Raw genomic sequence first — 26,695 nt, 5'->3', positions numbered from 1 at the left:
CCAAACCGCGACTGCATCTGACCGCTTGTCAGCGACAAGGTTAGAGCAACTTGGTTTCTGCAAAGCGGCCCTGCAGGACAAAAGACACACAGCAACTCCGCCGTGGCGGAAGAGGTTCTGAAGGTATTTTTGTTTGCTGTTTGGCCTCTCTGAGGGAAGAGACTGAAGCACAGCGTTCCCCCGAGGATTGGCGGACGCAGCGGGGCGGCAAAAGACAGCCCCGCGGGGCAGGTAACCCAGTGCCTGCTGAGCCGCCCACCACGCATGCGCAATCCGGGCTCCTGAGTTGCTAAGGCCCCTAGGAAGACAGAGGCTCCGATTACGGCGACAGCCAATCAGAGGGCCCAAAGCCTAATCAGGCAGCCAATCGAGATTGGAGAGTGAATCAGGTCCTCGACACTCCGCTCGCCCCGCCCGCATCCAATCAGAGAGCCTGCTACTTTGGGCGGACTTTTCAAAACAGCGAAAGCAAAACAAATCAGGGACCTTTAAAGGGTGCAGTGCGTCCGGGATGGATCTCCTTCCGCCACCTCGCCTTCTCGCCGCCCTTCCGTGCCTCTCGGCTTCAATCGCGGAACAAAGGCCGCCGCCCAGGGTCCACCCTCCGCCGGGAACCGGCAGGGAGGACTGGCTCTGAAAGGCCGAGGAGTGCCCAGCAGAGGCCGGGGACAGGGCCTTAGGAGCGGGACTCTTTTTCGAAGTCGGTTGAGGAAGTGGAGGATCCCTCCGCGGGGAGTCACGTGCCCCGCCCCCTTGGGGGCGTCGGAAAACTCAAAACAAAAACAAGGGGTTTGCTAGGGCCCGGCCGAGGCGGCGGCGGCGGCAGCGGTGCCCGTGCAGGCGCGGGGCTCGAGGGCCGGTGCGGCGCCCCCGCGGAGGCCGGGCGCGCAGGCAGCGGGATGGAGCCGGGGCTGTGAGGCCGAGGCGGCCGCGGCGGGCGGAAAGGGTCGGATGCGGGCCTCAGGGCATCGCTGAGGCGGAGGGTCGCCGACCCGACCCGAGACAGGACCGGACGCCCCCCGCCGCGCCCAGGGCCCTCCGGACGGCGGCGGGCCGGTGCGGGCGCTCCTCCGGCGCGGTGAGTGAGCGGGCGCAGCTGCGTTTCTTTGTTCGTGGTGGGGGAGGGCGGGTGCAGGCCCCGCACCCCGGGAGCTGCCGGGCAGTCTTGCCGCCATGCCCGCCGCGGTGAGCCTGTGGAGCGGCGACATGGGCCGTGCTCTCCGCCCCGAGGTCCCCTCGCTGTGCTTCGGGCTGTCGCCGGCTTGGGGTGGTGCTTGACGCACTGACAGCCCCAGCGCTCCGCACGGCTGTCAGTGCCGAGACCCGGAGCTGTCCCGGCCCCCGCCGGTCCCTGCCGGGTGGACACAGGGGTGCCTGCCCCTCGGCTGTGCGCGGACGGGGAGCCCTCGGGGGCTGGACGCCGGGGAGGGGGCTCGGGCAGCTGGGCCCTGCGGGAGGGCAGGCGGGGCGGGGCCAAGGCCGAGGCCCCTCCCTCCGCTTCTTTGTTCAGTGCGGAGACCTCCCTCCCCCCTCCCTATTGTGCTGCGCCCCACCCCCAGACCCGCGGTGGTCGCGGTCCCCGGTGCAGACCCCGGGTTAGAAGCCCCTCCCTGCGCGGCCTCAGCTGGGGCGGAGCCTGGGGACAGCGCCAGCCGCCGCGGACAGTTTGCTGGTTCAGACCCGTCCAGAGGCCGGAGCTGGCCGGTCCGACCCAGAGCTGGCCGGTGGACGTGACCGCACCTCCCTGGCCGTGGGAGAGCCTTGCCCCGGGGTTCTGCAGACGCGGCTGGTCCCCTCTCCGGCTCGTCGCCCCTCGCCGGAGGTGTCGGCCCCCGCTCTCCCCCAGGTTACACTCTCTCTGTGGTTCTCTCTGCCCGCAGATGAAGGATCTGGGGGTAGAGTACTTGGCAGATCGGAAAGGAGTTCAGCTCCTTGGATTGTTGAACCTGTACCTGGATCAAGAACAAAGATTCCAGCCTCGAGAGAAAGGGCTGAGCTTGATCGAGGCCACGCCGGAGGTAAGTGTGCAGGCGGGGGTCGCCTCCTCCCCCTAGTTGAAGGGAGACTGCAGCTTGCAGCTGCTAAGACCCAGCTTGGTGTTCCTGGAGTATTAAGATCAGGAAACGGGGTTGTGCTTCCTAGCGAGAACGATGGTACCAAGTGCAGACAAGGGGCCCTTCGAACGTGCGCCCCGCTCGCAGCGGGGGGGGGGGGGGGCTCCGGAGGCTCTGCGCTTCTTTTGTGCGGATACCCCCGCCTGTGAAACACTTGCTTTAGTAGGATCTTAAACGATCCTAGGGAAACAGAAGTAAAGAATCCTTGTCTCCATTCTAAACAGTTGTACTGTATCTGCCATAGCCGTCTGGAATGTGGCAACAGTGCACTTCCTGTTGAATTGGTGGAGTTGTGTGCTGTGTATTTAGAAACAGCGATTTACCTGCATCTGCTCGACTGTGCAGCTTTGGTGTAGTGATGTTACCCTTCCCCCACCATATAGAGTTTTAAGGAGAGAAAATTACCTTGCTCTTTGACTCTGTGTGTACTGTGTGCTTCCTTCATAAACGTTGGCTCTTGTTTTTTGTTGCAGAATGATAACACTTTGTGTCCAAGATTGAGAAATGCCAAAGTAGAAGACTTAAGGAGTTTGACTAACTTTTTTGGATCTTGCACTGAAACCTTTGTGCTGGCTGTCAATATTTTGGACAGATTCTTGGCTCTTATGAAGGTATCGAATCATTTGAATAAATACTTCATTTTTGTATGCCTAGCACCTAGCAGAATGCCTAGTGCATGAGGGTTCAGTAAATACCAAATGGATGTGGTAATGCCCAGTGTACACAGCCACTGGTAATAGTTAGAATTGTGACCAGTAGTGCCAGACTGAGAGACTACAAAATGAAGTGTATTGTTGTGTCTTAAGTTTCTGCTGTACCTCTTAAATACTTTGTTTTTGAAGATGTGACAAAGACTTTTTAGCTACTTGCTATGCATGTCCTCAAAATAAAGTGTTCCTGGTTCCATCTCGCAGTCACGTTTCTGTGGGAGCCTAGATGTTTTTAATGCTGAGACAGGACCAAGGCAGTGTAGCCGTTTATTAGAGGTGACCCGCTGCCTTTCCTGCGACCTTTTCTAAGCAGGGAGTCACAGTCTTATGAACCATCAGTAGCAACTGTTAGGAAGATGCGATTTTCTGCCAGTAGGATTGCTGTCAGCTGCTGGGGCAGCCTTCAGGGCACTGGGAAGAAGAGGGCGGCCATCTGTCTCTGGCAGCGTTTACATGTGCCCCACTCTGCACAGCTGATGTGGGTTTTCTCTCGGGTAAAATTGCATTGAAGTACAGAATGATCGGTAGATATTTTTGCATAAAAAATTTTTACTTTCTCAGAAGTACCATTTGTTTTGATGTTGAGAGGCTTAATGTATTTGGGGAGAGATCATGCTATGCTAAATTTCAGAAGTCTCAAATGCAAAAGGTAGCTCACTGCTAGAAATCTAGCTTCTGAGCCTGCGTTTTTATTACCTAGATTTAAATTTAAGTTCCATAGTTTTAATGATTAAAATGCTTTTTTTTAAAAAAAGGATTAAGAGTCCTGAAAATGCAAAAATGAGTACAATGTGGCTGAAGGAGGAAAGGCGTAAGGGAAGCAGCCTGACTGTTCTTAGTTGTAGAGGCGTTGTTACAACATACTTTGAATGGTCTACTTTGCTAAATCAAAGTGACAGCTCTTAAAGCCTTTTTTTGTTTTGTTTTTCAGGTGAAACCTAAACATTTGTCTTGCATTGGAGTGTGTTGTTTTTTGCTGGCTGCTAGAATCGTTGAAGAAGAATGCAACGTTCCATCCACTCATGATGTAATCCGGATTAGTCAGTGTAAATGCACTGCCTCTGACATAAAGCGGATGGAAAAGATCATTTCAGAGAAATTGCACTATGAATTGGAAGCTACTACTGCCTTAAACTTTTTGCACTTATACCATACCATTCTACTTTGTCACACTTCAGAGAGGTCAGTGAGATTAGAAACAGTTTTGTGCTGTAAGCATTGCTCTAGCTAACATAACATAAAGAATTAGCATGCCAATGAAATTTTACACTGTTATAAATGGGATTTTTAGTGGCAAGTCCTAAAACTCATTTAAGCCTTTGGATGTTTAAGAACTCGGTGTCGTTTCTTTGTGTCATGTAGGAAAGAAAGCCTGAACCTCGATAAGCTAGAAGCCCAGCTGAAAGCTTGCAGCTGCCGACTCGTCTTTTCAAAAGCTAAAGTAGGTTGACTTCTTGTTCACCTCTCACCATTTCTGTCTTGAACTTGGGAAAAATAGTTACTTTGCCTTTTTTTTTCTTGTAGCCATCAGTATTAGCTTTGTGCCTTCTCAATTTGGAAGTAGAAACTTTGAAATCTGTTGACTTACTGGAAATTCTCCTGCTTGTTAAAAAACATTCCAAGGTAAATATCTGCAGTCTGTATGTCTTAAACCAAATTTCCTTCCTAATTTTTTTCTTTCCTGTAGCAACTTAAATGTTAATTACTTTACGGGACTCTGAACTGTTATATTCATTTTTCTTGTATCTCAAGGGTCAACGTTTTTCTGTACTGGTCTGGGATAACAAAAGCCTACATCTGCCCTACATCTTAGATAGCAAAATCCCAAAGCAGGATAATTCACTATTTTCTGCCATGGAGACAAAACAGATGAGAGAACAAACCACTGCATGTTTCTGTTTCCCCCAACCAGGCTAGCTTGAAGAGGACTCTGAACTGTTATATTCATTTTTCTTGTATCTCAAGGGTCGAAGTTTTTCAAAATGCAGCTTTAATCTAAATAGTATTAAACTGGAAAACCTGCTGGTGTTCCATACCAGATAATACAGCTGTGTATGTTGCCATAAGCACAGTGTTCTAAAATTGTTCTAGGAAGGAGACTTAGCAACACACTAATGGAAAAGGTAGCATCCCGTCATATCTGTGGAGGGAATCTTCATCCACTGGTGGGATTACCAAAGCAGCGTCAGCCACAGCATCAGTAGGCCAAGCCAGTCCGTTTTTGCAGTCACAAAGAAGGGTACAAGGAAAGCACAGTCCTCCTCAAGCTAGCCTAGTTGGGGGAAACAGAAACTAACATGCAGTGGTTTGTTCTCTCAACTGTTTTCTGTCTCCATGGCAGATAATAGTGAATTATCCTGCTTTGGGATTTTGCTATCTAAGATGTAGGGCAGATATAGGCTTTTGTTATCCCAGACCAGTACAGACATGATGGCCTGTAACAGCTTTGGTGGTTCAAAAGATGAGTACAGCAAATGTTTGTGGCCAAGACATTGTGGACTGGAGGGGTTTGGGCAGTCGCTTTAGGGTGGGCGTATAGATGGACTAAGTGATAGTGGCAGGAATTAGGGTCTCCAGCTTGACAGCAGTATCCGTTGCCAGGCATGGAGATGAGGGGAGGAATCACGAATGACCAAGATTTGTACCCAGCGGGAGAGAGTATTGTCATCACTGGCAGGAAGTTTGGGAAAAGTCAATGATGGAAGAAGTACGATTTTATGTGCTTGTATACCCAGGCAGGTGGATGTTGTAGTGGGCATTTGGCAGTCTGGGATCACAGATTGGAGGATGAGTCCTGGTTGGAGATGTAGGTAGTTGAAACAGAAAACCTGTAGAGTCCTTTGTGGGTGGGGCCACACTGGCGCTTGTCCTGCTCGGAGCCCAGTGAAGAGTGGTACATGCAGACAAGAAAGCACCGACAGCAACAGGTTTAGAAAGGAGGTGGTCGAGAGAGCTGGATTTGATAAGAGGTCCTTGTCATGAACATTGGAAGAGGGTCATGGAATACCTGCTTGTGTGTGGCGAGGTGGGAGTGGGAAAAGCCAGATTACCAAGGGATTAGATAGAGCTCGATTAGAAGGATGTGTAGAAACCTCCTCTTTGGGGTGAAAGTACGTGGGACATGACGCATTTTCTTTGTAACATAGATGGCTTCCAGCTTTTGTTTGAATCATGATTTATTTGGGTTTTCATCTGAATTTTTCATTGAGAGCGCTATCCAGAAGTGCCTTCAGTGCAGATTGATTCTGTGAGGTGAAGAGGGGCGCTCCCAGTGCTGGGGAACTGTGTCCTTTTGGGAAATTCCTCTTCTCTTCCTGTTGCCAACATCTCCTTTAGTTTGTATCTGGTGTGGTAACATAAATTATATTATTAGCAATCCAGATGAGGCTTTGCTACTGAAAACAACTTAGCTTTTTGTAGCTGAATGGTTCTGCAACTAGAGGAATGTGAAATTCTTTTGAATTGGGACTATTAAAGAGTTGAGTTGGTGGTGGATTTATTAATAGACCTCATGTTTATGGGTCTATTGTGCTTTCTTAGAATAGGCAGAGCTCTGTGTCCTGAATCCCATGTAATTTCTACTTATAGTACGCGTCCTCAAAGCAGGTGGTGCATATTGTAATCACCTGGGGAACTTAGAAATCTTGATGCCCAGGCTGCACACCTTACCAATGAAATCAGAATATCTGGAAATGAGAGCCAAGCATCAAGATTTTTTTAAATAGATTGTCCCGCAGTGCTAAGGAGCACCAGGGTTTGAGAACTGCTGTAACCTCTTCATTATAATAATTTTTTTCCAGATAAATGACACGGAGTTCTTTTACTGGAGGGAGTTAGTCTCTAAATGCCTAGCTGAGTATTCCTCTCCTGAATGCTGCAAACCCGATCTCAAGAAGTTGGTTTGGATCGTGTCCAGGCGCACAGCCCAGAACCTGCACAACAGCTACTACAGTGTGCCCGAGCTGCCCACCATCCCGGAGGGCGGCTGTTTCGACGAGAGTGAGAGGTGAGCAGCTTCCTCAGCTAAGCTCACTGCTGCAGGCCGTTTCTGACGTGGTGCTCAGGATATAGCCTGAGCGCATTACAGAGGTCGGCAGAGAGGGCTCCGACTGTCAGCACTGTGTCTGCAGGTGACAGTTAAGCAGAAAGGCGATAAGTAAAACAGGGCCTCTCTCCTTTAGTCTTTTTTAATCTCCCCCATTTCCCTTCCCCTTTGAAATGTAGTTTAGTTTATAAAGTGAAACGAAACTGAAGGGTTCCGGGTTTTTTCGTGGTATTAGTGTTTCTACTACCATGCTTGAGGAAGAGACCGAGGGGCATGGCTGGAAGACAGAACCCTCCTGCTAATGGGCCAGTCTTCTGTGGATGCTCTCAGGGTCTTGTCAGAGGTCATTGTTTTAGTCCAAGCCAAGTTGTTTGCAAAGTGAATTTTATATTTTTATGCTATAGAGACAAAGGCCCAGAAGTTCTATTGTTTTACTTGTTAGTTTCTTGGTTTGGTATTTGAGCGTAAGAGTAATGCAATTATTGATTCCAGAACTACATCTCTATAAATAGACCACGCAATAAATGTGTCATCTTTGGTTTGCATTTATTGGGTTTAAAATACTTATAATATTGTTAGTTACGGCTATAGTTACCAATTGACACACGAATAGTTTGGCAAATAGTCATTTGTTTAAACCTCTTAGAATCTGTATTTCCTGGTCAGATTACAGTAGACCACGAAGTCCCTGTAAGTTAAATTGTCTCTACAGCTTAAATTCTGCTTACAGAACTTCAAGGACTAGAGAGAGGTCCTCCCGTAGACCATGGCAGGTTCAGGTTTGTTTCGCTGTGAAGCATTCGTGTGCTGTAAGTCATGGTGTCCTCTTGGTCTCTCTCCCCGCTCAGTGAGGACTCTGGTGAAGACATGAGTAGCGGAGAAGAGAGCCTCAGCAGTTCTCCCAGCGATCAAGAGTGCACCTTCTTTTTCAACCTCACAGTGGCGCAGACGCTGTGCTTCCCGTCCTAGAAGTCTCTTCACTCTGGGTCAGAATTTAAAGGGTGTGTCACAGGCTTCAGCGCTATTCAGGGGGAGTAGGTAGTGCTCAGTCCAGCACCCCCCCTCTTCCACCCAGGAGTTACATGGACTGGAGTACCTGACTGCTATTTATTATTCAGATCAGATGTGACCTATTTTCATATTTAATCCTAAGCCATCAAATGGGTTAGTGCCTCTTAAACAGTTAACAATACTTTGGACATTGGCACTTTATTTTTCTCGTTGATCTTTAGCTACTTAGGGGAGGAAGGGAGGTGCTGATACCTTTGTTACTTCAACATTTTTAAAGACAAATAGTATAACTTATCCTCACCTTTTTACAAAGCCTTCAGGTATCTGTTGACACAGACTGGAAGTGTGCACGTGCTTCCTGAACAGGGACAGTGGGTCCAGCTCTAGTGGACCCAGACGCTCCCTTCCCCTGTTCTCACAATGGAATACACAGTACTCTTACATGTCCAACAGCTGTTTTGTCGTCGTTTTGCTTTTTAAATGATCAGTGTACTGATGCAGATCTTAAAAAGTTAGGAATTACAATATTGACATTTCTGTGAATTTTAGTATGTAATGTTTACTTGAGGTTTCTGCTAAAGCAGAAAAAAAATCAACAGGCTAGGGCTCTTAGGTCTTTGCATTCTTAATGCATAAGTATTGTCAGACTGTAGTGTTACTTTAATGTTATTTTAAATAAAAATCCATAAACTGCTAGTTTTGCATGTACCTGTATGAAAGCAATACAGGAAGTTGGGCCAGAACTAGGTAACTATGGAATTGATAAATGTTGATCTATAGCACATTTTCTCATTTTCTTATATGAAAAGATATCTGCATGGTTATGTTTTATTTCCTTTGAAATTCACATTTCGAAAACGTGTTAGTGTATGGGTGCCAAGAATGAACATGAAGTAAACATGCGAAATGTTGGTAGTATTATAGTTTAAGCAAATCTGTGTGGTGATACAGCCATAGAATGAGAATATATCAACTCTGTACACAGAAGATTTTGTGCAGAGGATTTTTAACTTTATAAAGTGTACATGAAAATGTAAATCTTTAAAAATGTACATAAAATGCTGTATTTTTATACCTTGTGTGTGCGCGATAGTGTAGTCATTGCATGTAAATATAATTTATTGTGTATTCTGTATTATAAATCATACATTGATGACTTGCTTTTTTATTGGTAAGTCAACATCCTTTGGATGTTTTCTGAAATGGATCTTTCTGAAGTGATAATAGATTATAATTCAAAATAAAATGATTCCTCTTCCTTGTATGTAATCACATCTTTCAGTCTTTTGGTAAAAGCAATGCTTGTGTTTCTGTGAGAAAGGTTGAAGTGAGGCTGGCGTGTCTGTAGGGTCAGACTCCTAACTGGCCACGGGCTGTAGTCTAGGGAACAGTTCCCCACCACCATGTGGTCAACCCTGAAGATGCCTCAAGTCTGTGTCCTGAACGTTGGCCTCTGGGGAGTGCACTGTAGTCAGCAAGCTCTCAGAGGCTCGTGCGTGGTTCACCTACAGTGAGAGGCAACAGGGCTCAAGTAGGCCAGAATGCCCTGGCTGGCAGATCAGTACCATCTCCTTGGAGACAAACCAAGGTCTCATCAGAAAGCTGCCTGGGGCATAAGCGTGGGTGTTCGTTGTGACGAAGCCCTCTGGCTTGTGTCTCAGGTGGTTTTGCTAGTGGTGGGCTTTTGTTACTTTTTGCATAGATTGCTCATGTAGTTTTATTTTGTAGACCTTTATTGTCTCAGGTTGGTTAGAAGTCCCTTTGTCCCCTGATATGGGCAGTTTACTACCTGCCCAGGAAACGTCTGCTTGAAGATGCTCCTCTTACTAAATCCTTGTAGTAAGTCGAGGACAAGGTACTCTGCCTCAGAATGGGAGTTTGAGAGGTGAGGTTATTTGTGACTTCCAGATCTGAAGCCGGCTTTCGTTCCTTCTGAATGGTGTTAATTTCCTCACCTGATGTCCTTCTGGGTGACAACCATGGCTGCCTCTACTCCCCCTTCTGGGATTCAGCATTCTCAGACCTCTTTACCACGCCCTCCACCTGTTTATTCCCCTGGGGGAGGTGGTGAGTACTCCTAAACCCGCTCTCCTTGTATATCTTAGAGAATAACAATTCCCTCTGCTCAAGTTGGAGCCTTATTGATCCCTTTCTCTTTTACCCGTTTACTGGCGGTTACCAGCCTCTCGTGAGATTTCATTTCTCTCCTTTGTACCTCTTTTTCTGCTGCTGGCTTGATTCAGACCTGCGCTCTGTGAGCAGGGTTATTGTAATAATCAGTGATCCCCAGGCCTCCTTACTCTGCCTTGCTGCCTGCATATCTTTAAAACATGGCAGGTTGACCACGTCTCCTTTGAAAAGGGATTCAATTGGGCCTTCTCATTCAGGGGGAAACCAGGTCCTGGCTCACAAGTCCCTCCTTACCGATCTGAACGCTGTACCTGTTTCTGGCCTTTTTCTTGCCATTTCCTGGGGCTGAGATATGCTAAGCAAGGTGGCCCTGGCATTGTGGGGAAGATGAAGTGGAGCAGCTAGAGAGGACAGCATGGAGGCTTGTCAGGAATTCTGCAGAAATGCAAGAAAGGTGATGGAAGACAGGACCAAGGCAATGCTGTGGTGGGGATTAGGAAGAGGGCTGGAAATGCAATCATTATCCCTCCTCTTAAGGCATTGTTAGGAACTCACAGGTCCAGGAGCCATTCAGTATTTCCCATGGCTGATGAGTAAACAGAATCAAGCTCCTCTCTGCTTCGGAGCAGAGGGTAAGGGGAAAGCCTCCATTTCTGGCCTCAGGCTTGGTTCCCTTTGACTAGGCAGCATCGTTGTCACTTCCTGGGATATGCTGCGTGCACTTGGCTGCCTCTGCCCTGTGCGTGCTGGAGGATGACCCACTTCTCCCTCCCCCTGGGGAGTGAGGTTGGACACGTTTAATTACCTGTCACACTCACTCAGTTGTCCCAGTAACTATAGAAGCGTTGGTTGCGGAAGACTTCTTGAGACAATTCCAGCCATTGTTTTTGTCTAGTATCTGCCTTTTTCCTTCAATTCCTTGCATCTTAGCACTAGGTTCCAATATGGTGTCCCTCTATTTCCCACCTCCCCCATTTTCCATGCCATTTGTCAAGAATCTAAGTGGACTACGTAGATAAGCTAAGTGGACAAAGTGACTGCATCTGTCACTTTTAAAGTCAGTTTTCCCAATTACTTATAGTACCAGAAATGGTTAACAACTAATCAGTTTTGTGTTTAGCAGGTAAGATCATGTGATAGATGGTTTTTCAGTAGAGCAGCCAATGAGGGAGTCTTCCGTCACCAAGTGGGGTCTTCTTCCTTTGAAGTTCAGCTGGCCTGTGATCAGCCTTGCCTGCAGAAAGGCGGTGGAAATCACTCAGTGTGTGGCCACGTCCAGGCTGCAGAGGCCTGGCAGCTTCCTTTTATCCTTCTCCACCTCCGTGTTGCAGGGATGCTCAGGCTAGTTTACTGCATGAGAGGCCATGGGAGAGGGGCTCGGGGGGATGAGGGAGTTTCATCCCCAGCCTGAGAAGCCCGGCTGAATGTGGCTGTACCCTTAGCCGTGCCCCAGAGAGCAGAGGGACCACCTGGGTGATCCCAATCAACCCACAGCCTCATGAGAAATCAGAAATCAGTGTTGGAAGCCATCAGATTTTGGGGTGGTCTATTACTGAGCAATAGTTAATCGAGACGGACTGCTTGTTACTTAGGGTCAAGAGGTGGCTGTCTGCGTGGTCAAGTTATAGGTGACTTAAAATTATGGTAGGTTTTTTCCCCTAAAATGGATTTGAGTTATTAGCATGTGCACAGACTAAAGAATGAAGTTTAAAACATACACACTGATTATAGACTTCCTTCGGTTAAAATCCTTGATGGTTTTTCACTGCTCCCAAGCATCAAGTTCAAACTCCTTACCGTGGCTTAGGGGACCTGCTGGGGTCCCGGCTTCCTCCTCAGCCCTGTCTCCTGGCATCCACTCACACATGCTTTCCAGCCCCTTACACTTCTCCCGCTCACCAGCGCTTTGCTCACAGCAGTGTCTTTGCCACACTGTTACCCAGTGCTGGCGCACCCTGGCGCCCTCCAGGATCACCTTAGGAGTGCCTCCATTCACTCATTCATTTGTTCAGTCTCCCAGCAGATCTTTAAATGTGAATGCCTCTTGAAAGTTAGAAAGAGAGAGGGGCCTGCGCTGTGGTGCAGCGGGTTAACGCCCTTGCCTGAAGCGTCAGCATCCCATAGCCGGTTCCAGGAGGAGAGAGAGAGGTCTTCCATCTGCTGTTTCACTCCGCAGTTGGCCACAACGGCCAGTGCTGTGTTGATCTGAAGCCAGGAGCTTCCTCTGGGTCTTCTAAAGAGGTGCAGCGGCCCAAGCACTTGGGCCATCCTCTACTGCTTTCCCAGGCCATAGCAGAGAGCTGGATTGGAAGTAGAACAGCTGGGACTTGAACCAGCGGCCATATGGGATGCCAGCACTGCAGGCAGCAGCTTTACCCGCTAGGCCACAGCGCTGGCCCCAGGCACCACTCTTAAGAGCTTGCTAAATGATACCGAACAGCACAAATATCCCTGCCTTCAACGAAACTTGTGGTCTAGTGGCAAAACCCAACAATTCCCAGCAAACAGGAGAAATTCTAAAGGTTGTGAGGATGTCCCTGTCCTCTAAAATCTTCCCAGAATTCCTTTTTTTTTTTTTTCCAGTGCAATACATTCCTATATTTTTCTTTCTCTATCAGTTGATGTTTTATCTCCCCTCTTGTCTGCTTACCTCACCTACCTGCTCTGAGAAGGCAGGGTTTGTATGTCTCCTTTGTTAAATGCCCAATACCAAGCACAACATTTGGACCACACCCGGCCTGCCACTGCTATTACTGGTAACAAGTAATTTTACTGGCCACTTAATAACAATATGAGTATGGCCAGGCATTTTACATGAATTATTTAATCCTTACCTAAAGCTGTTAGACCAGCACTGCTGTTAGTCCCACTTAACAAAGGAAGACACTGAGCATTGGAGAAGTACCTTAACGCGGGTCCAGTGAGCGACATGCTGTAATTCAAACCACGTTTGTCTGCTCAACACTGCTTGTCAGCGTAACGCTGCGGGACTCCCCAAACAGCGGAACGCTGATGGTGCTCAACAAATAGCCCTTGAATGAATGAAATGACGAAGTTCTTATAAAGAAAATCTTACCCGTGATACCAGTAAAATAAATCGTGCTCTTCTGTTTTTCGATTATAAAGTAGCTTCACTCAGGAGCTAGATTAAAACAATAATGTGGGCCGGCGCCGCAGCTCACTAGGCTAATCCTCTGCCTGTGGCGCCGGCACCCTGGGTTCTAGTCCCGGTTGGGGCGCTGGTTCTGTCCCGGTTGCCCCTCTTCCAGGCCAGCTCTCTGCTGTGGTCCGGGAGTGCAGTGGAGGATGTCCCAGGTGCTTGGGCCCTGCACCCCATGGGAGACCAGGAGAAGCACCTGGCTCCTGGCTTCAGATCAGCACAGTGCACCGGCCGTAGTGGCCATTTGGGGATTTGGGGGGTGAACCAACGGAAAAAGACCTTTCTCTCTCTCTCTCTCTCACTGTATAACTCTGCCTGAAAAAAAATAATGTGAACATCCAAGGTAGTCTAGTGGCCAAGAAAGGACTTGTCCAAAGCTGGGGATTTGAATTTGCCCCTGAGACCTCTGCACCAGGCCTGTGGCTCTTTCTCCACTGCTCTATGTCTAGTTCTTTTTACACTTAGGTTATAGTTTGTCATTATTCTGGGTTCCAAGGCCCACAGGCATTTGCTGTTACGGGTGGAACTTTGTAGCGATGGAGAACTCTTCTTACTGACTTGCTTCCCTTTTGCCTCTTTTGCAGTTACTCAACCTAGCATCATCTCTCATGTTCTCATTCATTTGGTAGAATGTCTCCGATGATTATTCCGTGTGTGCGTGTGGTTTACCTCTTGCCTAGATGCTCAGCTTCTCACAAGAGACCATGCATTCTGCTTCCTTTCTATCCCTTGATGTGCCAAGTGTGATGCTGGCCCAAAGCACGTGTCAGCATTTCTCCGTGGGCATCACACCTGACGTTATCTTTTCCACTTCTGTCGCAGTGATTCGTAGTTAGTAAATGTGGACTTTCCCATGCGCAAGGACAGAGCCCCCCTTTGTGAAGTCAGGGGCGTGCAGGAGGCCACAGTCCTCAGCCACGTGATGAGCACCTTGGTCGTTAGGAAGACAGAGTTGAAGAGCAGAGACACTGTGCGGGACTGCCAGGGTTTGCGTCTGGCTTTGGCCTCTGAGACCTGGCAGAATCTTCATTTGTGCTCAGCGTCTCCATCTGCGTGGAGGGTCTGATAACAGTGGTTGCCTGTGAGGGACACACAGATGCCCGGTTGTGGGGAATGCTTTTGGCAAGCTGCCTTCTGCTTAGGGATGGGCTCGCCGAGTGTCATACTCTGCCCACGAGGGCTCGCATCTAATGCCTGCTTCAGATGGAAGGTTCTGGTCCAACACAAGTCATCTCACACGGATCATTTTGGCCCCAGAGCTGTTGGGGGCCTGCATTGTAGCTCAGTTCTGTGTCCAACCTTGCATCCTTCCACTGCCTCTGCCAGTGCAGATCAGAAGAGTGCCCCTTCATAACCACGGTGCACACCATCTGCAGCACGGCCTTGTGGAGTCACCATGTGTTAAATGAGATGGCACACAGTAAAGAGTTTGGCCTAACACATATTCAGTAGATACTGGCTGTCATTATAATTATTACCTCACATTCTGCCCCCCCCCCCCCAACTACTTCCTGTTAAGATAGGACTTGCTTGGTCAACTCTTCATGCTCTACCATGATGTAGAAAGTCTTGTCCTGGGCCGAGAATGGAACGGGAAGTCAAGTTGAATAGTCGAGTTCTCACTCTTGAGAAGCTCACCATCTAATTGGAGAGTCGGGATCAATTGCCGTCCACGCTGCCTGTTAGTGTTCACCTTGCTTCTGCATCTGTCTCTGATCTTCTAAATGGAACAAAGAGGTCATGGGGGCAAGTTTAGTCAGTTGAGGGAGGCCCTGGTGGCTCAGCCTCTCCCCCGGGGCCTCTTGTATTCCTATTTCCCTCTGGCTCATGCTGTCATTCTCACATTTAAGATGCCTTTCCATTAGATACGCACTTTAGGTCTGCTTAAGATGCAAATATATCCAATACGGTTTCCTCTTTAGTGGGATGGAGCAACAGATTTGAGGCAGGGATTGAGCAAGCACCTGTAAGCCCCGAGTGTAGATTGCGGGGAGCCACATGTATTAATTCAGGTGCCTCATGAAACGGACACTGAGAGGAAGCCAGTAGCACAAAAGTGTTGTTGGGGTGAAGCCTGTGACTGAGAAAGGGGGAGCAGGAATAACATGGCATTAATAGCCAGGATGTTAGTTTAGGGTTGCTGAAGTCACAAGCCCCCATGTGCAATTCTATCCTCCTACTTGTCCATCAAAATGCCCCTTTCCCCAGGATGCATCTGCTTCATCCAGGACCTAAGATGCCATGAAAACATGGACATTGAGCTCTCTGTTGAACTTGCGGTGGTGTCTTACAATTCCCAGGTGGCTTCACACCTGGAGAGGCACCACCCCGAGCTCATAAAAGAGACCTACAATGAGGGGGTGGGGGGAGGCGGGCCTCTCTTCCATCGCTGACCATGGCTGGAGGTGCTAACAAGAGTCCTGTCTCCCTCTCCTACCTCTTCCTTTGGGAGAAATCTTGTCCCACACCCACTCCTAATGGGCATTTCTCTGTGTGGGGCAACCCACGTACATGGTGTGTATGTACGTGTTCACTTCTTCACTTTTTGAATAAAATTTACCGTATATACATGTCGGCACTTGGAATTCTGGTCTTTGTACATGACCATGACCAGGAGTAAACAAATTAATACCCCCTCACCCACAGCAGTAGGCGTGGGCGTGGAAAACCCTGGACTGTGACACAGGTCTGACACATACTCTGCTGGCTTGGGACTAGAAGTTGCCCGTTCAGAGAACCCAGGTTAGCGCTGCATCATTGGCTGAAGGTTCCCCAGGAAGAGCTTGGCCCGGGCACAAATGCAGAGGTGGGTTCTGCTGGTGCTGTCGCTGGGGTCTGTGGGCTACGGCCCTCTTTGTGGCAGAATGCTAGGCTGTTGACCTGGAACAGAGCTCCATGTGGCACTCCAAGATGCCGCACCACTTAATTTCTGAGAATTGGTTTTCCTTTTTTTAAAAAAATTTATCTAGTTTACTCAATTCATGGGGATAGAAGTGTGGGTTTGAGATGAATAAGGATTTCCTTGGATGTGTATCTTTGGCCCCAGAGAGTTCAGTGTCAGTCTCTGGCAAATGTGATAACCAGGGCCTTGTTCTTGGTGCTGAGAGAGACAGGGGTGGCCACCCCTTGTCTTTTTCTTCCCTCGAAGATTTATTTGAAAGGTAGAGTTAGAGGTCTTCCATCTGATGGCTCTCTCCTCAGATGGCTGCAATGGTTGGAGCTGCACCAATCTGAAGCCAGGAGCCAGGAGGTTCTTCCAGGTTTCCCATTTAGATGCAGGGGTCCAAGTCCTTGGGCCATCTTCCACTGCTTTCCCAGGCCATAGCAGAGAGCTGGACTGGAAGTGGAGCAGCTGGGATTTGAATCAGAGCCCATATAGGATGCCGGCACTGCAGGCTATGGCTCTACCAGCTAATGCACAGCACTGCCTGCCACCCCACTCCCCCATCTTACTGGCAAGCCTGAGTGATGCTGAGGCTTGTGGTACCCACTGCTGTGGCTCTGAGACTGTTATGGATGGATCCTTCCTCAAGTCCTTCTAGTCCAGCTGGTGCAGGGGCTTATAATACCAACAACCCTAGTCCTAGTCCCAGGATTACAATGGTATATGGGAGATTTTACTCTGGAGGTTATGAGTCTAGAGAGGTGGCATGTGGGTAGGTTTTTCCCTATGTCTACTGGTGGGATTCTAGTGGCATTGTGAAATTTAGAACGAATTTTCTGGTCATGGTGTTGCAGGGTATAGTGGGGTCATTACCCAATCTCCCCGGGTGGGAGCGGATTCTTTTATGGGCTGCTTCTGGTGTTAGCCCCCCACGAGCTATGGCAAATCCCCCTGGGTCACAAAGTGTGAGTATAGCTCTGAGGCCAAAGCCCAGAAATTTCCATGGTTGCTGAATGTAGGGGATCTGTCCTTTTGCCCCATACATTGCCCCAACTCTGACCGTGGTGCTGCTAGGAGCAGACTAGAGGCACGCTGCGTGGCTTTTCACTGCTGAGTAAGGGCTTTGTGAGGGCTGGGCAGCAGCGGGGAAAGGAAAGCAGTGTACCTTCCCTGCTCCGAGCTTGCAGTCAGCTCTCCAGGCTGAAGTGAAGGTCAGTGGGTGACTGGAATTCCCTCTCAGCCGAAACTGCGAGCAGCGTGGTGCGTGGTGATCTCCTCCGACCTTGATCTGGTAGGTTGGCAGCACACAGCCAGCAGCTGGATGTGCTGGGCGGCTGACAGCAGCAGTATCTCCGTCTTCACTCCTTTCCTCCCATAGAATTTTTCTCAGTTTTGTGCCAAAATTGTCAATCAGTCCGACCCCTGGAAATATAGTCCTACCTTTGTCCTTCCCATATCCCACAGCAGCTTAAGTTAGTGTGGCTATGTTGTGGGCTAGGTTGGACCTAAATTTCTATTCTAGACTCTTGCCTTTTACTTAGGGGGGAAATCTAAGCACAGGCACAAACATGAATGCAGTGTGATAAGCTTTATTTTCATAGTGAAGAATGCCCAGGCACATGAGGGTTTTATTCAGGCAGAGTGGGCCATGGAAGGTACTTTTCATACCCTTGCTGACTCTGGGTCCATGGAGAGAGAGTGCTTCTGTCCTACCCAGATTTTTATGAGCTTAGAAAAAAATGGAAGTGTTTCCATAATACTGCCCCCAGGTCCTGGGTAAGGGGAAGTACTTCCTGGGGAAGGGGTCATCTGATTGACAGGTAGGTGGATATGGTACTATAGGGTGGGGGAGGCATGTCATCCAGCTTGTGAACTTGAACTGTCAACCTGCTTATCCCACATCAGCTATACCCTATTCAGCCACCTTGGATCCTCCAAGATTTTGTTTTTCATCTGAAAATAGGAATACTGAGAACAGCAAAAGGTTCCCCAACCTCTGCGTGAAGAGACCTGACCAGACTCTAGCATGCCTCCTGGCAGCCCTAGGTTACTGCTCTGGGTCAGTCCTGTGTCTCCTTGGAGTTCTCACGTGGAGACACAGGGCCATGAGAATTCACTGTTCCAGGCAACACCTGACCACAGAGCCCTGACCTCCCTTTCCTGGAGTGTTCACTAAAAAGGACTCAGTTGTGCGTTCCTTGTCCCTTTGAGTGCATATGGAACAGCTGTCCCTCAGGAGTCACTTTCTCAAGACCTTAAAATGTAAGCACTAGGAAGGTCAGGGCCTCTGTCTTTCCCCCAGCCTCCAGGGGAGGCCAAGTCTTAACTTCTGGAGCCTGTGTTCGGCACTGCAGTCAAGATGCCACTTGGGATAGCTGCATCCCATATCCAAGTACCTGGGTTCGGGTCCTGGCTCCACATCCAACTTTAGCTTCCTGCTGATGAGCACCATGGCAGGCAGCCTGTGATGGCTCAAGTAGCTGGGTGGAAGATCTGGATGGGGCTCCTGGCTTCAGTCTGGCTCCGCCTCACTTATAGTGGGCATTTGGGGAATGAATCAGAAAATTGGTCTATCCATTTCCATCTCTGTCTGTCTCACAAATATGTAAAAGTGAACCAATAGAAAATCTTTAAAAAATCTGAACTTCTGAGAATTGCTGGCTAAGAGATCAGCTGGACTCAGCTGGCCTGATCATGTTTGCATACTGACCAACCCTTTGCAGTTTCTCACGTGCATCCTTGCTCACTTCCCCTTCATTTTGCCCTTTCAAAGGTCCAGTCACCTCTGCACAAATCGGCATGGAACTGTGCTTCCTCCAACTGTCAGTGGTGACTGAATAAGATCTGTTTGCAGCACTTTAGCAAATGTGCCTCCTCATCTGACACGCGAACAGCTTCCTCTCCCATCTCACAGGGCTGTGAAGATGGAACAAGCAAAGGGAGAAAACAAAGCTGTGAAGCTCTGTGCAGACACAATTTGTTGGCAATGTGAAGGCACTGCATAGATTTCCTCAAAAGTGTCAAAATATACATAAACATTTTGTTTCTGTTAGTGTGCCTTCTTTGTGAAAGTGTGAACAAGGGTGGCTTTTACCATTGTGGTCAAGACACTGGTCAACAAGACTCCTACAGGGCTGGCGCTGTGGTGTAGCGGGTGAAGCCTCTGCTGCCTGTAGTGTCCGCATCCCAGTTCGAGTCCTGGTTGCTTCACTCCCAATCCAGCTCTCTGCTATGGCCTGGGAAAGCAATGGAAGATGGCCCAAGTGCTTGGGCCCCTGCACCTGTGTGGGAGACCCAGAAGCAGCTCCTGGCTCCAGATCAACTGAGCTCCAGCCATTGCAGCCATTTAGGGAATGAATCAGCTTCCCAAAGAGGTTCCAATGAACCTTTTCCAGAGGATATGAGACCTTTCTCTCCACCTCTGCCTTTCTGTACCTCTGCCTTTCAAATAAGTCTTAAAAAAAAACCTCCTACAATACACACTGGAATACCCAGCTCTCAATTCCAGCCTCTTTCTGACTCATACCCTCAGAGATTTGGTGGTGGCTCAACTAATTGTGCTTCTGCCACCCCTGTGGATGACCCGATTGGGTTCCTGGCTTACCAGCTTTGGTCTGGCCCAGCCCCTGCCATTGCAGGCATATGAAAAGTGAATCAGCAGATGGGAGCTTTCTTTCTGTATCTACCTGTCTTTCTCTCTGTCCCTCTGCCTCTCATACGTAAGTATTCAATTAGAGGGGCCAGCGCCATGGTGCACTAGGTTAATCCTCCGCCTGTGGTGCTGGCATTCCATATGGGTGCCCGGTTCTGGTCCCAGTTGCTCCTCTTCCGGTCCAGCTCTCTGCTGTGGCCCGGGAAGGCAGTGGAAGATGGCCTGGGTGCTTGGGTCCCTACGCCTGCATGGGAGACCAGGAGGAGGCACCTGGCTCCTGGCTTCAGATCGGCACAGTGCTGGCTGTTGCGGCCATTTGGGGAGTGAAACAGCAGAGGGAAGACCTTTCTCTCACTGTCTGTAACTCTACCTAATAAAAAAATCTTAAAATAAAAACCATAAAAACCTCAATTAGAAATGTAAACAAGATAAAGTGGATAATGCCTATGATTCCATTCCTCATATCCAGTAGTGTCAACAGGATGTTATTCATCGTTTTGCTTTTATCATGCAAGTGTAAACACGTGTTTCCTCTATACAAATGGGATTCTGCTCTGTATGCTCACCTGAAACCTACTTTCCTTATTTAACAGTATGTCACGGGCATACATCAGTGCCAGTAGATATGGGCATACATCCTTATTTTTAATGGCTATGGAATTTATTTTTAAAAGAGATTTATTTGAAAGTCGAAGTTATATAGAGAGGGAGGGAGAGACAGAATCATCCATCCACTGGTTCACTCCCCAGATGGCTAGATCTGGGCCAGGCAGAAGCCAGGAGCTAGGAGTTTCTTTTGGTCTCCCACATGGGTGCAGAGGCCCAAGCACTTGGACCATCTTGTGCTGCTTTCCTGGGTGCATTAGCAGGGAGTTAGATTGGAAGTGGAGCAGCCGGGACTTGAACTGGTACCTGAATTGGCTGCTGGCCCCATAAGTGTCAGTTTTACCTACTATGCCACATACGTGGCCCTTGGAATATTTTATTGTACACTCGTGATATTGAACTGATTTCCTTCAGTTGGATGTATATGTCACTTCAACTTGGTCTGTATATTAAACCGAACAGTAAACATTCTTGTACATATATTTCTGCTTACCTGTGTAATCATTTAAGATATTACTAGAAGTGAAATTCTGGGGTTTAAGAAAATATACCTTGGGGCCAGCGCTGTGGTGTAGCAGGTAAAACTGCTGCCTGCAGTGCCGGCATCCCATATGGGCACCAGTTCGAGTCTCAGCTGCTCCACTTCTGATCCAGCTCTCTGCTATGGCCTGGGAAAGCAGCGGAAGATGGCCCAAGTGGTAGAGGGCCCCTGCACCTACATGGGAAACTGGAAGAAGCTCCTGGCTCCTTGGCACAACTCTGGCTGTTGCAGTCATTTGGGGAGTGAACCAGTGGACGGAAGTCCTCTCTCCTCTGTAACTCCACCTTTCAAAAAATAAATATTAAAAATGAATACACCCCAATTTATGTAGTGTTGTCCTGCTCTCCTGAAAAGGGGGTATGGATTAATAATCCCATCAGTAATATTTGTCAGTGACAGTTTGCTTACTTTCAAGCCAAGAATTTTGATGGGAATGGGTGAGGAGGGTTCAAGAAAGCAAACAGGATCATTAGATCCCTAAAGGGTTCAGAGAAAGGTATCATGGACAGAGAGGGCAGGGGGAAGCATTAAGCCCAGGAACTGGCCTCCATAAGCAACCTGTGCCTGCCTTCACTTTGGTCACAGGTTCCAGCTCCTCAACTACTGGGCAATGCGCGTCCCAAGCCAGCAGAATAGGCAGCCTTTTCCCCAACAGCGTCAGCGGGCAAGCAACTGCAGCGGCTCCCCTCCAGCCTGGGCAGGCAGAAGCCTTTCTGTGATTTGGAGAAAGCCCTGCCTGCAGCTACACCTGCCTGCTCCTAGCTCTTGTCCTGTCTTGCACATGAAAGAGGAGCGAGGCTGACGTGTCTCACGGAGGACAGGAGATCAAAGGCCAGTCAGCCTGCCAACTGTACGAAGCGGTACTGTGCCTGAACTTGGGCCCTGGCTCCAGAAGCAGACATTCATCTTGGTTGCTGCAGGGAAGCGTTCTATGCCACGTTAGGGTGGGGAATCAGGGCAGGGGTAGGAGCAAGGATGACAGGCAGTCACGTCTTACCTGCCTGTGTCCTGTGGTTACCTGCTGCCTTAGGTCTTCTCTTTTTATTTCTTATAATTTCTTACATGAAACAGATCTTGGTGCCTCATTTTATGGGGAAAAATCCTTAAGATACTGTTCTTTCATCTGTCATGTCTCCATTCTAATGTCACAAGTGTCTTCTTGATAGATGGTACCTGCCAGCTGTTGTCCCCGTGGTGTGTAGTTGTCACATAGCTTCCAGGGGCCATCCCCTTTCCCCCTGCCTCCTGCACTAAGCAGCTTTAGAGCACAATGGGGCAGCTGCTTAACAGCTGTTGCCTGCACTTTAGGGCAGAAGCCCCGTTTGGCTTCAAGGACACGGCTCCTCTCTGCCATTTCCAGGACAAAGAGTCCCGGGACCAGTCAGGGCTGCTCGAGTACCAAGTGAAATGGGCCGGCAGGAGGAATGAGGGAGAAGAGTGTGCGTTCCCCAGGGCCTTTCCCAACAGGCTCTCTAGACTGCTCTCCTTCCCTTTGTTGGTGCTGTTAGAAAGCCAGGAAAAATGGCACAGAAGGAAGCAGAACTGTTTATCCACTGCCTCAACCCAATACTACTCCTGGTTTATTGAAGCCAATGAGATCCTCTGCAGATAACCAACCATATTCGAGGCCATGCAGTTATGCTCAATAGATACTAGTTATTTATCAACTTGCAGAAATGCCAAAGAGGGAGCTTGGCTGGACATGAGTCTAGAACTTGTGGTGACAGTGACAGCACCTTTATGGGTCACCAGAGGTCAGTGTCAGACCCTCAACTCTGCTGGCCCAGAGCTAGATTCTATCATACGGGACAGAACAGCTTCTTAGTGAAAGGTGATGGGGAGAACTCATTTTATACTGAGGGTTTCCCATTCCCATTGCTCTAGAATGGCAATGCCCACATCCAACTCATGCCCTTTCTGCTGGCAGAATACATGGAAAACAGCGATGGAGCAGACGTTGGGACTGGTCCTGAGCATCGTCCCATCCTCTGATGAGCACAATGCAGCACCTTGTTCCCAAACCACTTTCTCCAGTTCATGTGACAGGACACCATTGGTTATTGGTTTTGTTGTATGTGTGTGTGTGTGTGTTTGACAGGCAGAGTAGACAGTGAGAGAAGAAAGGTCTTCCTTTACTGTTGGTTCACCCCACAATGGCCGCTGCGGCTGGCACACCACGCTGATCCGAAGGCAGAAGCCAGGTGCTTCTCCTGGTCTCCCATGTGGGTGCAGGGCCCAAGCACTTGGGCCATCCTCCACTGCCTTCCCGGGCCACAGCAGAGAGCTGGCCTGGAAGTGGGGCAACCGGGACAGAATCCGGCACCCCAACCGGGACTAGAACCCGGGGTGCCGGCACCACAGGTGGAGGATTAGCCTATTGAGCCATGGCACCGGCCGTTGTTTTTAATCTTGTTCATCTCCCTTGGTACGTCAAAGAGTTAGCATCATCTGAAACAATTTTATTGTAATTCTCCTATAGGAGCCTCCTATATCTCTTGACGTCCTGAGGGCCCCTTTGTAATCATTCCAGTCCCCTCTGCTCATGCAGAAGGTTCTTTGCCATGAAGTCTCGGGAATCTGGTAGGGTTATTTTTCTAGTAGTTTATATGTGCCGAGCTTCCAAAATATTCCCAAATATGAAACTTTTAAAGGGTTGAAACGATGCCACAAGTGAAAATCCCACGTCATGAAACTTTGTTTCATGCATAAAATTAAAAAAATCATCCTATAAAATTACCTTCAGGTCATTTGTATAGGATGTATGAGACAAAGGAATTTTACCTCTACACTTGTGTCCCATTGTCAGGATTTCACCTGGCATGCGTATCTCCAAATCTGAAAAAAATCCAAAATCTGAAACGCTTCTGATACCAAGCATTTTGGCATATACCCAATCTGTAGTATTTTCATAAAGTTCTAATTGTAAAGATTGATCAGAATTTCCATAAACATTTTTTAAAAAGCACTGCATGTAGAAGATACAAACATCACATATTAGTTTTCTTTTGCTAATAGGAAAGACACGAAAACTAAGGGGAGCAATGCAGAACTAATGTAAAACATCTTATGAGGAAGAGAGGGAGGGAGGACAGGCAGGTGTGGGTGACAGAACATGAAAGAATGGACATGGTGGGGATCAGACAATGGAAGGGTCAGCCTTAGCTGTGCAGTAGAGTGAGACAGGCAGATTCAGGGTGGGGCAGCTGTTGCAAAGAGCCGGGGCTGGGTGGAGGAAGCTTGGGATTTAGTCCCAGATCTGTCCAATAGTCGTCTAATGCAGGCAAATTATTTTACAGCTCTGGCTTTAGTTTTGCTGCCTGTAAAATGAAGGGTTTGGGCTCAGTGATTTTCTGAGGAAGATTGTAGTTTTGCCGTGCTCATTCAAAAAAGCCCTGAGAGCAGGCAAGACTCCTGTGTTTCTGGGAAAGGATTTCTCACATGCTGGACTTGAGGGCTGTCATTATTTCTTGCTGTAATCTTGCTGAAGATTACGTGCGGTCTGTGATCTGGTCAAGTCTGTTCTGAGCTTGGGTGATTTTCACTTCAGAAGGAGAGAATGGACAAGCGATTGCATACATAATGACGGTGGGAAACACGCACGGGTAGCTTTCAAGGACAGGAAGAAAGGTGTTCGGCACAGTCACATTCCAAAACCAGAACGGGGAGAGCAAGCTAATGCAGGTGAACTTGAACTTGGGAACGTGCTGCCTGTGTGCCTGGTGCAGAAGTAGTCTCCATCTGGGCAGCTCCATTATTTCCTAAGCCCCGTTACAGAGAAGTGATTTCAGGCAGGGAACTCTCTGCAGAGGGCATATGAGGATGTTAGACAGGGCAAGCAGTTCAGAATAGCAGTCAATGGCCACATCCAAGTTTAATGTAGCCACAGGCCACGTCACAAGGGGGCACCTTCTGAGATGTGCACACGTAGGGGATTTCTCTGTGGTGCAAGCACCAGAGTGACTCACTCATGCAGACCAAGATGATCATGCTGTCACTGAGTGACAAGAATCTTATAGGACCACCATTGCACACGTGGTTCCCTTGTTGACCAAGATCTTGTAATGTGGCACTTCAGAGTAGCTGGCATACACAGAGAGGCATCTGTGGATGCAAAGCTTAAAAATACTTAGGTTATAGAAAGGGTCTGATGAGTGGCTCACTCTTCGCCTGGCTCAAATTTCCATTCTTCCAGTTTTCTTCATTAGTTTAGCTTAAAAACAGCCTCGATGAGCTTCTCGGGTGAGTACTTGGGTCTTGTTCATTGCTGTATGCTCAGCACCTGCTGCGATACTGGCCCAGTGCAGAGGCTTCCTAAATGAAGGCTGAAGGAACCAAGAAATAAATGAAACCACCCAAGGATAATGTTCCAGAGGATCCTATTTTAAAGGACTTTGAGAACTGCAATTGTAAAGTCAGCATGTAATGGAAGAGAGCAGATAGTGCAGAATTCTTCTTGAAGCAGAACAGAGCAAGCCAACAATTGAACAAAAACAGAACGTCTCTTAGGCCCCAAGGCTTGGCTATAGCATGCCCTGTGGAATTAGCACGGCAATGAAACGTAGGCCAACAGACAGGAACGACTGCGATGGAAATGGAGTAACAGGAGTCAGCATTGAGGCCAATGTTGCCTGTGTTTGTCCATGGAGGTTGGGCTGTAGATGTCCTTTCTTAAATAGGAGAGAAGAACACCCAGATTGGCAAATCCCCACAGGGCAGTGGATTAGTCAGACCCACCTGGCTTTGGCTTGCTTTCATCTAAAATCCTTCTAACTCAAATATTATTTGATTTCCATGGGGATCTCCTTAGAGGGAACAAACACGGCGATGTTGCCCATTGCTGTCAGTTGAGCTCCTGTAGGACAGATACTGAGACGGAGTAGGAGGTCTACTGGTGGTGGAGGTGATAACCGTGAGAGAGAAAAGAGGAGGAAACAGGAGGAGGTAAGAGGAAGTCTTCCTCCTGTGATACAAGTCCAACACCTGTGAAAGGAAAAGGAGCGAAGAGCAGAACTGAGCCGTGTGGCTCTGTGCAAGTCTCTACTGATCCAACAGGGAGCTCTGAAGTGGAGACTGCCAGGGAGAGGGGCTCCACACAGGTAGACAGGGCCAGATCCCAGTACTCCCAGCTTGTTCTAGTACTGGCTGGGGGTTACCCAGGCACAGCCTGGCCTCCACTCAAACATGTAACAGGTCCTGAAGGCACTGCGGCTAGAGGCTAGCTGTCATTGTCCTCCTTGAAGTTCGGCAGTGAGCACCTTCTCGAAAGGAGATCCGCATGGTGCACCTGCACTGCATCCAAAGCCATCTCCAGAGCTCCTGTTCTGCACGGCCTCTTACAGGGACCAAGGCTGGACAGTCACATACTTGATTTCCCAGCCTCGCTGATGCTGGAATGACCACATAACCCCGTTCTGGCCAATGGGGCTTCTGAGAAGCTGCCTACACAAGAGAAAGCTTTGTGGAAATAAAGCAGGTGGGGCAGGCGTTGGGTGTAGAGTTAAGTCACCACTTGTGATGCGCACATTCTGTAGTGAATGCCTGGGTTCAAGTCATGGCTCCGTTTCCAATTCCAGCTTTCCACTAACGCACAGCCTGGGAGGCAGTAGGTGGTGGCCAGATGGTTAGTTCCCTGTCACCCACATGGGAGACCTAGACCGAGTTCCTAACTCCTGTCTTTGGCTTGCTGTAGCCCCAGTTATTACAGGCATTTGGGGAGCAAAACTGCAGATGGAAGGTCTTTTAAATAAAGTGGAAATTAAAATGTATGCATGTGCACAAGAACATGCATGTGTATACACATACCCCCTCGCTATCTGTTTTCTAATTTTGAATAGAGTCTTTA

General features: G+C 48.6%; 1 protein-coding gene across 1 annotated transcript; it reads left to right on the top strand.

Moving 5' to 3' along the window:
* Window positions 1-747: 747 nt before the first annotated feature.
* Window positions 748-9,149, top strand: CCNG2 (cyclin G2). Its single transcript, XM_002717097.6, has 8 exons — window positions 748-1,078; window positions 1,881-2,018; window positions 2,588-2,725; window positions 3,756-4,006; window positions 4,187-4,265; window positions 4,349-4,447; window positions 6,625-6,830; window positions 7,718-9,149. Exons 2-8 carry the CDS (start codon window positions 1,881-1,883, stop codon window positions 7,836-7,838), a joined length of 1,032 nt encoding a protein of 343 aa, XP_002717143.1. The 5' UTR covers window positions 748-1,078; the 3' UTR covers window positions 7,839-9,149.
* The last annotated feature ends 17,546 nt before the right edge of the window (window positions 9,150-26,695 follow it).

This window comes from Oryctolagus cuniculus, chromosome 8 (genome assembly GCF_051225735.1).
Source record: "Oryctolagus cuniculus isolate XC-2025 breed Fujian yellow rabbit chromosome 8, ASM5122573v1, whole genome shotgun sequence".
Taxonomy (NCBI): domain Eukaryota; kingdom Metazoa; phylum Chordata; class Mammalia; order Lagomorpha; family Leporidae; genus Oryctolagus; species Oryctolagus cuniculus.
The sequence above is the reverse complement of the archived record's forward strand: the minus strand, read 5'-3'. Positions and strand labels throughout refer to the sequence as shown.